The following is a 13,125-nucleotide window of genomic DNA, read 5'->3' on the forward strand; positions in this document are numbered from 1 at the left end:
ATATATACATATTTTCGGTAGTAGCCGAATTCTAGTTCATTGTCGATAATGATGACAACGCAACTTGTTGCGGTTATGTAAGCCATCAAAATGAAATGGCAACAGGTTTGCGTGTTTTTAAGCAGTGTACAGCTACAAACACATACATAGGTACTTACATATAGTTTTACAAAATTAAAAACAAAAAGGGACTATGGCTTACAGTGACTTCTCTTGTGTAAGATGTTCTTACAAACAAACATACAAGCAGTTACAACAGTGTGAGCGAAATTAATTTCTGCGAAATTGACTTTTGCTTTTAAGTGATCATGCCCTTTATATTTAACTTTATTTTTCTGATATTTGCATAATTTTTTAATTCGTATTTTGTGTTTTAATAACTTTCCGCGCTTATAGCGTTTTGAGAGAGGGAATGAAACCGTGAACATTTTCTGTTACTTTACGCACAGCAAACGAATATACAAATATAAAGCAAAACGGAACTTTATACATATATCTACCCCTCTCACGTAGATATTAAATACCGTTTTTCACTAGTTTCTGGTGGTTGGTGAAGCAGTTACTAAGTTACAGCATTTCATTATAAGGGTGCGGGGCAATGGACGCTTTCCAAAAATTTCGTAATTGTCTTAGTTTATGCCAAAATTCTATTTCACATACTAATATTCAACAATTTGCATACATTTACATTTTTCGATTAATTTAATTTCTCATTTCATGCTAAGCATTTTGCTATACAATGTATATATATGTTACTGTCAAAACCCGATCTTAGGACAAGCTAGTTTTTCCTAGGCTAAACCAGTTCTAACTAAATCTGATACATCCATCCAATGCGGAATCAAGTTGGACGCAACGATATTGTGGACTGCGTAGTTAGAGTTGGACTAATGAGGGTTATTTTTTGAAGCCAGTTACGCGGAAAGGAGTTCTGCTCGAAAAAGCTGTTGCGCCTGATCTAGTTTAGCCTAGGCAAAACCAGTTTATCCTAAGATCGGGTTTGGCCGGTAACAAATACATACATACCTACATACCTAATATCTATGTAGCTATGTAGATTCATTTATGCGGCTGCAAACAAAGGGAAACAATGCACTAACAATTTTCGAAGCGGGCGTTTTTTTAAGGTGGATTACGTTCTTCCATCACAATAGCGATATTTATTTATGTACTTATGTATGTATGTGTGTACGTATAGACATACCATATTCTGAATGCTTGAAAACTATTACTCAAGAGCTTAACCTGTCACTCGGTGATAGCCAGTCATAAGGTTGTCAACATGTCGAAATTTTGACATAATTAACAATGGAGTCATTAAATATGGTGACGAATCGAAACGTCAAAATTTTGTAGCATTAAAAACATGTGGTATGTAATCCAAGATATAATATTTAATTTACATACATACATAGATGTAGTATATGTACATATGTACATATATAATGTCCTGCTTTATTGCAAAGAAAAACTGTTGGCAAAAAATGAAATATGTATTTTGATACCAAAAATAAAATTCAGTAACTCCAAGTTCTTAAAACATTGTTGGCCTTAAATTATTTTCTTGTTTTTAATTTTACAGCATGAAGTACGACGGCAGTTAGATAAGCCAGTAACTTTTTGAATAAAAGATATTTTTCTTCAACCGCAGTTATGTTTATGGTGGAAATGGGCTATAAGTTTTTGACAAAAATTCTTAAAACAAACTTTTAGCAGCAAAAGCGAGAGATGGGCATTTCTTAGTGTTTATCTTTAGTGTACAACGAAGCTTACCAAATCATGAAGATTTACAGAAACCTCTATGTTCTCTACTTAGGACTGTCGAATGCCTGAAGATTTGAAATAAAATTTGTGCGACAAGTTATTCTTTGTTTTTGGTGTTTTAAATTTTTTTTCTTTTCCTTGAAAATATTATTATATTTTGTTAACACATAACTTTTCGTTAGGTTTACGTACAGCAGCAACTGATTTCATATAATAATGTGAATATTGTAATTTTTATGTATTTGCATATAGCCTTGCAAGCTCATATTGTACGGATATAATCTAGAAGCATATAGAATAGAAATATTTGTATATATTTATGTACATACATATGTATATGCGTATGCTTTTAAATTTATGATTTCATTGCTATTTGCGTATGTATGTACATACATTAGGGCGGATCAATTTGTATGGGAGATTTTTTCGACTATGCGGGTATAGCACAGCGGATTCTACGCGTAATTTCTTATAAAATTTTCCGAAGAGACCATGCGTCTAAAATCAATTCGGAGTTGGCCAAATTACGAAAATAAATAGCATTTGCTGTAATCTCGTTAAGAAATTGATTCTTGAGCCACGGTTTCTTCAGCAAATTTGCTTAGAATTACACGCCATACGCGCATAGACAAAAAAAATATGACCCGCCCTAATGTGCATACATACATATTCGAGTCTCTATCTCCTGACACTTGCGCTAAGTATTTGTATTTTTTCAACTGACTATCCTTACCCGCAATATTTGTATGCTTTATAAATTTTATAAAATATTTGCTAGCAAAAATGCTGAAAGTAAATATTTAAAAACCAACTGCAGGCGTGTCTTATGCGAGTACGCTTTTTATTACTGCTGACTTTTGAAAATACCGAGCATTTTTTTTTTTCGTCGACACATACCAACAAACGTTTGGATGTGCTCTTATATGTATGTATGCGTGTGCACGCTAGTGGCTTGAATGAATTTGCATGATTAAGTATTGCCAGCCGATCGCCGGACAATCAACGAACAAGCAAATGCCATTACTTAGTTAGTTAGCGCGTTTATCTACATACATACATACATACATACATATGTATCATGTGTATGTAAAATGTTGTGTGCACTTGGAATAGCGTGGGAAATGGGTGAGTTTATGAGTCAAGCGCCAAACGAAACAAGTTTCCCCACGCGCAACTGCGCCGCTGTGCCGTCGCCTAATAGCTAATCAAGTATGCCAGGCAACGGACAAAATAGCCACTTAACTGGTTGGCGACTTATCTGTACTTTGTCGTGGCCGTAAGTGATTTCCGAAGACCATCACACTCATCAGTGTGGCGCGTATGGTGCCGGAAGTTGGTGATTACAATTGCGATACTAGGCCATAGCTTAGAGCAGGAAAATATTTACAAAGCTAGATATATGTATGCATTAAATATAGATAAATATAACTAATGAATATGTAAGACGACATCTTTTGCCTCATTTAATAAGCATTTCCGTTTTTCATACTCTTCCAGTTATACTAAACCACAGTCGTTCGAAGATTGCGTCGGCGATGAACTGCCGCACGGCTGGGAGGAAGCATACGATCCGCACATTGGCCGGTACTACATCAATCACATTGAACAGACTACGCAGCTGGAGGATCCGCGGCAGGAATGGAAAAGTGTGCAGGAGCAAATGTTGCGTGACTATCTCTCAGCGGCGCAAGATCAATTAGAAAACAAGCGCGAAATGTATGATATTAAGCAACAGCGCTTGCAGATAGCGCAAGAAGAGTACAATCACCTGAATAAATTGGCGGCGAGCAGAAGTAGTTGTAAGTATCCTTCTGTCCATGCCCAAAATGTACAGTCAGTTAATGTCACTACCTATTATTACTACCCATTTCTCTCCGTTGCAGTGTGTTCCTCTTCTAGCTCAATGAGTCGCCACGATCCCGAGTTACTGCGCGCCGATCTCGCCATGGCTAAGGAGCGAGTGCGTCTGCTGAAGCAGGAGCTGAAGCACATCACACACGACATTAGCTACACACAGCGCGGTATGAATACGCTGCACTCGGTGGGCGAGAAGATAAATGCGCGCCAAAATGGCTGCTACGATATCGCCGAAGTGCAGGCCATACGCGAGGAAATGCTCAAAGTGCACAAGTCGCTGGTGTCGGGTGAGAAGGTGCGCGAAGAGTTGATGCGCAGTTTGGTGCAGATCAAGAATGAACTCAGCCGCCAGCAGATAAACGACGAAAATGCTGAGTTGATGAACGCCGCCTCGCCGTTTGATCGCGTTTGCGTCGCCTCGCAGACAGATTTGTGTGGCGCTGGCGATATGAATAGTGGCGCGCGTTTTGCCGAGATGGCCAAGACAAAGCTACAGTATTCCGAATGGCGTAAACATATAAAGAAGTTGCAGCAACAGCTAGCGGACCATGTGGAACGCATCGATCCGGGCCAACTGGAGTCCGATAAGGATCGCATTTTGTTGATACAGGAGAAGGAGAAATTCCTTAGCGATTTGAATAGCATTTCAATGGAGTCACGCACACCCGAGGAGGTGCGCGTCATACAGCAGACACGTCGCAAACTCGAGGAGGATCTTAATGAGGCATATGAGGCTACTAATCAATGCATAGCGAAGCGTCTGCGCTTCCACGAGGAGAAGCAGCTGCTTGTGGGCGAGTTACAGGAGGCGCTGAAGTCTACAAAGAAACTAGAGGAACGGCTCAAGTCATTCTCGTCGGAGAGTACATTCTCCATTAGCAGCGGTTCTAGTCTGGGTTCACTGTCGACGGCAAGCAGCAAGAGCGCGCTCAGCTTCACCGACATCTACATCGACCCATTCGCTGTCGATTCACAAATTGATGTTATCGATCTGCAGCGGCGTTCACAGCGTTTCTACCAGCAACAACAACTGCAAGCCGCCCAGGCGCAATTACAGCTGCAGCAGCAGCAGCAGCAATCACAAACGCATGCGATAGCACACGCGCATCCGCAGTTGCAGCAGCAACCCTCATCTGAGTTGTCGCTATCGCCGCGTAGCAGCCTTTCAATGGAAACACCACCCGCTTCACCCATGAAATACAATGCCAGTCCCGATCAGGTGGCGGCGGTTGCAAGTCAGCGGCTCAAGGAGGAGCCTACCTATGCCAATACACCTGCCGGCGCCGGTTTGCCACCGCTGTACCAACCGAGCCCAGCGCTGGCTGCCGCTATGGCACGCACGCATGCGCACGATTTAGACTCGACGCTGCTGGACTGCATGGTGCTGGAAGCCAAGCTGCAGAAGCTAAACTTATCCGCGCCACTAAATCTGGCCGCTGCGCCACTATCGCCGATTTCTGAGAAGCCATCGTTGCTGGATCTGCCGCAAGAAATGCTGAGCCGTTCCTCGTCCTCCTCGAATACACGCTCCGTATCGGCGGCAGTGAGCAATGAGTCGGTGGCCGGTGACTCGGGCGTTTTTGAAGCGTCGCGTGCACATCTACCACGCAAAGAGTTGGCTCAAGTCCAAATTGGTTTAAAGTATTTGAAGGAGAAGGGTGTACTAGTCGTCTCGCTGGAACGTGCGAACAATCTTTCAGCGTTGTGGACTGCGACTGCGGACAGCTCACAAGTGTAAGTTGCGCATAAAATCGCTGTAACTTGCGTTTTTCATTAATGAGTTCTTTCACTTCCACAGTTATTTACGCGCCGCTTTGCTACCCAATTCGCTTACATCGATTCGCACAAAGGCCATGTCGGACTTTCATAAGCCTGTATTTAGCGACACTTTTGCCGTGCCTATAACGCTTAGTAAACTGCAGACGAAGAGCTTGCAGGTGACTGTGGTCAGCATGACTGGACAGAAGGAGGAAATTATCGTAAGTTTGCGCTTACATATCAAAGACTCCCCTTTTACATTTTTATTTCCCATTCACCAACAACACAGGGCACAGTACAGATAAGCATGGCCGAATTCAATCCCGATGATTCCACACTCAAGTGGTATAATGTACTCAGCTCTAAATTTATGCCAACCTTCGAGCCGCTAGACATGCCGTCGACGAGTGCTGCCGCTGCTGCTGCGGCCGCTGCCAGTGCCGCTGCAGCGGCGGCGGCTGCAGCTGTCGCCGTCAGTACAGCTACTGCGAAGCATACGCCCACAACTAGCGCTAGTGGCAGTGTACCAAACGCCGCCAAGGAGGAGTCATCCGATGAATCGACCATCACTTCGTCACAAACGTCAACTTTGACACGCAATCAAGTGCCACCGTTCGATGTGCAGGCGCAAATCACTGAAGAAATGCAAGAACAATTGACCGTCAATGACGAGGATGACGAAGATGAGGAAGACGATGATGAGGACGACGACGATGATGACGACGAATTGGAGGGACTGACAGATGGTAAGATGAATGCATTGAAAACAATTACGAAGTGTCGTCTCGCTAATATTGTTTCGTTATTCACTCTAGCTGACTTCACAAAGAAAATGCTGGAAGCATACAATTGCATCGACCTAATCAAGCAGGAGTATGCCGACAAAGAAACTAATACAGAGTGCGCGTTTCCACCCGAAAAGTCGCGCGCCTCCCAGCAGCAACAGCAAATGGCCGACGACAGGCCGGTAAAACGTTCGCAGACTTTCACACCTTCGGCGGCCGTCAACAAAAATCGCTACATTTGTCGGCTGAACCGCTCCGACTCAGATTCGGCTATGCATTTCGGCGTTACGCCGCATCCCTTCCATCGTGGCGCTTTGGAGCGACGTTCGCTGCGTTTCCACACTAAAGTGCCCAAACAAGTCACAAGTAAGTGTTGATTAGGCAGGAGTGCGCGTAGAAAAGCGTTTTTGAAAAGTTGTTAATTGTTTTCTTTTTCTTTCAGAACTTCGTCATACACACATACCGAGAACAAGTTTGGATCTGGAACTTGATCTACAGGCGCAACATAGTAAATTAGATTTCCTAAACGATCAAATAGCCAAGTTGCAGAACTTAAAGGAAGTGTAAGTCGAAGATGATTGCAATTTCCGAAAACTGTTTTACTAAAAGCAAAATATTTCTTTTGTTTCTCTTTACTTTTTTTAGTCTCGAAAAGGGCCGTGATAATCGCGATCCCTTAATTGCCGCATGGGCTATTGAGAATGAAGAGTTTCAGCGCTTGGTCGAGCGTGCTGATCCAGCGAAATGCCCAGAAGAAAAGCAATTGCATAAGCTTTTGATGAAAACTGCCAAAGAAATTTATAAGCTGCGGAAAACCAAGGTGCCGAAAGGATCACCCGATTTGTTGTCGTTCAAGTGAGTACATAATGTTATAATTTCCTATCAGCTAAATCATACAGATCTGGCGATTTTAGTATGACAACAAATTCGCGTAAGGAAATTCATGTAGGTAGAAATTACATTGAAATATTAACAGATAACGCCTAACGGCCTAATATTTCATCGGCTTAGCTATAGTCTAAATTTACATTTTTACTTTTTTTTTATCAGTGGGAGATAACATTAACTAACGTCGAGTAGTTATAATGAAATTGCAAAACAGATGAATTTTAGATAAGAAATTTCTGCTCTGGTTAGATTATGACTTACATTTATATATAATTCTAAAATTTCGAATCTACCGTTGTTAGTATCTGAGTGCGAAATCGATTTTTTGACTATAACAGAATTTCATAGAAAAGTAAAAGGATGATTTGGTTGGATTTTCGCCAGAAATTTTGCTGTAATAGTTGCAGCTACTTGGCTGATTTTGAAGTATAAACCATTACAAAGCCACAAGTTCATGTTCCATGGAAATAATTGATTGCTATCCTAAAATACGAAATAGGTTTTATGATACGCTCTAGCCTGTCCTGGTTAATCTTCAAAGATATACAAGCAAATATACGAAACTGTCTTATCAAACCAATTGTGATAATCTCTTAGGCTAAAAACATAGTCGAGCGCGGTTTGTCCATCGAGCGTTGTCGCCAAACTCAACTAACGATGGGCGCAAGAAACCAGCTGTTTCGACGGGGTCGGACCAAAGGGAGAGGGGTGTTAGCTGAGTTGGATCGAAATGACATGTGAAGAGATGATTATTGTCGTGGGAGGAGTCTCCGCATGCCGAAAACTCATTGGAGATATCGGGGTCGGGTCTGGACAAGTAGCTGTTAAGATGGTTACAATATCGTAACCGTAACAGTGCCGAGTCTGCAATTGGTGGAGATTGGGCTCCGATCATGGCAGTAATTGGTCGGGAGTTGTGGTAGGTGGGCAACTTTTCCCTATGAATGCCGTTTATAACTCATCGGTACGTCGTGAAGACCAGCGATTAGCCGATGTATGTCGGCGCCGCGTGCATATATACATGAAAATATGACTGCCGGCTATCAGAGGTAAAGGTACTTTCGTACAGAGGTCTTCAATGCTATACCCAATATCGAACAGTCGTCAGCGTATGAGTTGTCCCGTATAATTTTTCTTTCCGTCAACGCTTCTACGCCATACATCAAGACGGTCGTGATGAGTGACCTATAAAGCATTGATTTGTTGACCGAGAGCGGACCTTAATTCTCTCTCAAAGAAATCCAAAAGATAGAGAGTCGCCTTGTCTGAAACCTCGTTTCGTTTCAAAAGTCTTGGATAGGTCCATCTATTGTGTTGGAGCTGGCGATATTGCTCTTTTTAAGTCAAGCCATGTTAAATTAAAGTGACCAAATCTAAAAAATTTTAAGCAGAATATTTCGCCCACCGTCGCGGTGAAAGGTACGACTTGCAACTTTCCTGAACAACTTTTATTCTGAGTCGAATGCAATACACTTTTATACATTTTTTTAATGCACAATTTTATTTAGAATTTAGATTTTATAGTTGCAAAACATACTAACGTAGTTGGTAATAAAACCAAATTTGAAATTCCATTTGTTAAATTTTTATATCTTTTGTTTTTAGGGAAAAAATGACCTTCTTCACACGTAAAGGTTTTCCAGTGCCCGAGTTACCAGATCGTGCCGATTACGTGCTGACCGATGGCGATCTCATCGAAGAGGAAGATGAGGACGAAGAGGAAGACGATGAAGAGGACAAGGCACGCGAAACAGCGATCGCAATCAATACAGCGCTCGTAGCTAGCAACAATAGAAATAAGAATCTCAATGAGAATCATGCAGGTGGAGCGATCAGTCGAAGAGAACTGAATGCAGCGAAAACCACAGCAGCTGCAGCTGCAGCTGCAGCCGCGGCTGCCAACGCCAGCGCCAGCGCCGCATCGACGGCAACAGCAACAGCGACAGCAACAAATATATCATTAGCGCCAAGCACAAGCGCTGCCGTGGCAGCTAAAGCGCCAGCGCCGAACAACAACAGTCCCAGCAGTGACGATCAAAAGGATCAACGTTTTGAATATGTGGTCGATCGGAATTATGGCGTTGAAGTGTGAAGCTTTTATAACATAAACTGTTTTTTTTTCTAAATAAATACATAGCTGTAAATATAAATATTTATATAATTTTAATAGCCGCCAACGGGATAGCGGAAAACTCAAGAAACAAAACAATTGTGCCTTACTCGTAGTTTTATAGGAAAAAAATGTGTAGATGAAATGACGACAAGTGAAAATTATATTCACTGAATATTTTTATAAATCAATTAAGAAATATTTAGTAATGAAGTAGTGTTGGTGTACAAAATTTTATTATTTGTCTTAATGCAAAACATAGATATTACTCAATGATGAAAGAAGACGAAATTTGGCATTAATATTGGCGAAGTACGACGTACGCGCTTCTGGATTTGGGAAACTTTAATTTTTTTCGTAAATGAATTTGGACCTGAGACTAAGATCGGCTCTAATGCGATTTAATTGTATTAAAGCTGGAATAATTTTTATAGAAAACGAAACAAAATATACACACAGGCATACATAGTAGAGCTATATAGAAGATGTAGCAACCGATTATTCATATAATTTTTTTTTTAATATTAGTTAAGCTAATATTTAATTGTAAAACTTCCAAGCGCATATTTTCTCGCATGCGATTTTTTTCTTACAGCGATTTTTAAATGTAAAATGCTTATTTATTTAATTTTTATACATTAATACAAATATATTTTTAATATATTGGAAGGCTTGCGTTTTTGTTGAGCTCGATTTATACTGCTTTATTGTCATTTAAAACTGAATGATGGCAATACACATGATGATGATGATTATTATAATTATTAGTGCTATGAAAATTATAATCATGTATGTATTTGCATACATACATAAGTGCAAATTAAAAAAAAAATTATAATTTGGCTACTTATTTAAATAATCATTTTAGTATATTTTTTCTGAAACTAATTGCATTGCGAAAACAATATTCTTAACGCAAATTTTCAAAAGAATTTTTTCTGTATTTTTGCAAGGAAATACGCGCCTTTTTTACGGTTAAGTCTGCCACAATTATCGTGAATTTACTTTCACAAATAAAAACAAAAACTTTGTTGTTATAGTTTTAGTGAATTTTTATGAAACAAGTGAAAATATGTGAAATAAAATGTATATGTATGTATATAATGATGAACGCAAATGCAAGCAAAATATAATAAAACTGGACAACATTTTTTAATAAACGAAACTCTGCGGCAATAAAATTTTAATCGACTTATCGATTTTTCGTAGCGCATCGTTTCACTCCCATTTTGTTGCTTCGCTAAATTTAGGTATTTTCAGCGCTGTTTCTGGTTTTCATTCTGCATTTGTACAATTTCGAACAATTATAATGAATATATGTAGTGTTGGAAAAACATTGTATGTATGCATAAGTAGATATGTATGTATGTGCTATCGGCCAAACCCGATCATAGGACAAATTAGTTTTGACTAGGCTAAACTAGAGTAAACTAGATCAGGCGCCGCAGTATTTTTGAATAGAACTCCTTTCTTAAAAAAAAAAAATAAATAAAAATATTGTTGCGTCCAACTTGATTTCGCGTTAGACGGATGTATCGGATCTAGATAGAACTAGTTTCGCCCAGAAAAAACTAGTTTGTCCTAAGATCGGGTTTGGCCGGTAACACAGTATATATTTGGTGGTACTTTTGTATGTTTGCGTATTAAAACGTTTTGATTTTATAAATAAATATTTTGGTAGATTTATATAAACATAACTATTTAAAATTAAGTGTGCGGTTCCCCTATTTAAATGGGTAAATATTTTAAGCGAAAATGTTTGTATGTATGCATGTAAATTAGAAGTAAAACAAAAAAAAAAATATAACTGTATATGTGACTAATTTGAAATGGGAGAACTCTACATGTAATGCATTATTTATATGAGAGTGCTACATATGTATACATAAATTTAAATTTATCTCTAAATATATGTAATTCTAATCATTAATCAAAATAAATTCATACATACATAAATGTAGTTCTTTCATTTTTTCTCTCCCTTTTTAGATTAACTACCCACAAATTACTACTCAAATAATTAAACAAATAAATTTTAGTAATGGACATTGTATTTGTGCAATAAATGAGAATGAAACTGAAAACAAAAAAAAATATTTTGTATTTTTTAGCTGGAAAATATTGTCGGGGATGTGTTGAAATAGAGAAAACACAATAGCGGTATTCTCCGAGTCTTGCAGTATTGCAGTATTCTCCGGTTTGCAAGATTCAGATAATACCCTTAATATCTCAAAAAGGTAGTGATCGTCCTATTTGAAAGGGTCCTTATGGCCGCCTGGCTATCTGAAAATACTAGAAACGCGCCTTTTAAACCCTTCCCAAGGTACAGTCTAACACAAATTAAGGTTGCTAGTACCTCGGCCTGAAAAACCGTGGGCCAAGTAGCCATTGCAATAAATGTTTGCAATTTGACCAGACATCGCGGTCTGGAATTTTGATTTGAATTTTCTTCCAAAGCAGATTTCCTTTGGCTTAGCGTCTGAGAACTCGCAGATCCCCAGACCTGGTTTTTTGCTCAAAACACCTTTGTGTTGTGTCTTCTTTTTAAAAGCATTGTCAGAATTTTGCATTCTCAATTTGGCAAATTCCTTGAAGCTGCTGCTGCTTGGACAAAAATGTGCGGTGGGGTCCAGCGTAGAAGCGACTATAAGGCCGTGGTTGGACACGTTCTCGTAGTTCCTGTCACCGACAGTAGATTCATCCCTTGGAGTTTGTTCAGATGTTAAACAGCAGTTTTGGCAGCATTTTTGGACACCAGACAATAGAGGCATAACTTACAATCGGACGGACTGTAGTTCGATAGAGCCATTCTATTAGTTAGGAGTCTAGGCTCAATGTTCGACCGAAAAGTCTTCGTCAGACCCACATGGCTAAGGTGGTTTTACTAAGAGTTTTGTCTAGATGGAAATCCCAACTTATTCTCCTATCCAGGATAACCACGAGATATTTGACTTTGTCAACGTAGACAAACACTCTTTCCCCAAGGGTAGCCGAACCAGCATTCAACTGCCTTTTGCGGGTTTATGCAGAGGCCCTCATGGGCACACCAGTTTGACACCACGCGCATATCTACACTTATAACGTCTGATACAGTGGTACTGAATTTTCGCGGCACAATAATTACTAGGTAGTCGGCATAATCAACAGCATCGTAACCACTTTCCAGTAGTTTACCGTTGGGCTTGTTAGAATATATCTTTTGTTCACTGGGACATTTGGATAGCGAAAATTTCACTATTGGCCACTTGCTGATAATATTCGAAAAAATTACTTTGGCCCCTATTATGAGTTGCGTTCGATTTTCGACTGTGGTCGAAAGTGCTGAGCGAACGAATTTTCATTTGGTATTATGGCGCTCATTCGATGAAGAATAGCGCTATTGTGAATTTCGCTCGTTTAGGTTGTTCACAATAGTATATTTTTCACCGCTGAGAAGCTTTGTTTACAAATCGAGCAAACCAGATAGTGTGCTTATACATATTTATGTAAATTTGTTCTAATTAAAATGAAGTAAAAAAGAAAGCAAGTTTATAAAAACGTGGTAAAATGAGTACGAGTTCTGGTTCAACGATTCGTCAGAGGATGAGAGCTTAGTAAACTGGCCAGGAGTAGCAAATGTTTAAGAGAGTTTAAGTTTATTAGCCTTTCGAATATATTTTGATATAAAATATATTTAAGAAATTTGTCTACGGATTCATTAAAATGTTCCGACCATCTAAAGAGGCGTTTGTGAGCCAAATCTATTTAAAATATTTTAAAACTATCAACAGCGCTACGATTTTGTTCTCAGAGATCGTGCCAACAGAGTATTGGATTTTCTTTCACAAGTAAAACCAGCCTTTCGAGCTTGTGTTTAGTATTCACGATGTTAGAACTGCATGAAATTAATAAAAATTGTTTAAAATTAGTGTCTAGTCGCCAAAATGTAAGAAAACATATACAAAATCATACATTTTTCACAAT

At 39.4% G+C, this 13,125-nt stretch overlaps 1 protein-coding gene across 1 annotated transcript in view; it reads left to right on the forward strand.

Annotated features, from left to right (window-relative positions):
• The window catches only part of LOC118737650 (protein kibra), a 68,000-nt gene extending 57,365 nt beyond the window's left edge, over nt 1–10,635 (forward strand). Inside the window, exons 2-9 of the mRNA XM_036468300.1 lie at nt 3,262–3,563; nt 3,648–5,355; nt 5,420–5,600; nt 5,669–6,125; nt 6,195–6,530; nt 6,607–6,727; nt 6,810–7,019; nt 8,658–10,635. Coding sequence (XP_036324193.1) covers nt 3,262–3,563; nt 3,648–5,355; nt 5,420–5,600; nt 5,669–6,125; nt 6,195–6,530; nt 6,607–6,727; nt 6,810–7,019; nt 8,658–9,144 — 3,802 coding nt within the window. The 3' untranslated portion in view covers nt 9,145–10,635. The remainder of the gene's footprint in view (nt 1–3,261; nt 3,564–3,647; nt 5,356–5,419; nt 5,601–5,668; nt 6,126–6,194; nt 6,531–6,606; nt 6,728–6,809; nt 7,020–8,657) is intronic.
• Nucleotides 10,636–13,125: the final 2,490 nt, after the last annotated feature.

Source organism: Rhagoletis pomonella, unplaced genomic scaffold (genome assembly GCF_013731165.1).
Source record: "Rhagoletis pomonella isolate Grant_MI unplaced genomic scaffold, Rhpom_1.0 Rhpom_scaffold_00004, whole genome shotgun sequence".
Lineage (NCBI taxonomy): Eukaryota > Metazoa > Arthropoda > Insecta > Diptera > Tephritidae > Rhagoletis > Rhagoletis pomonella.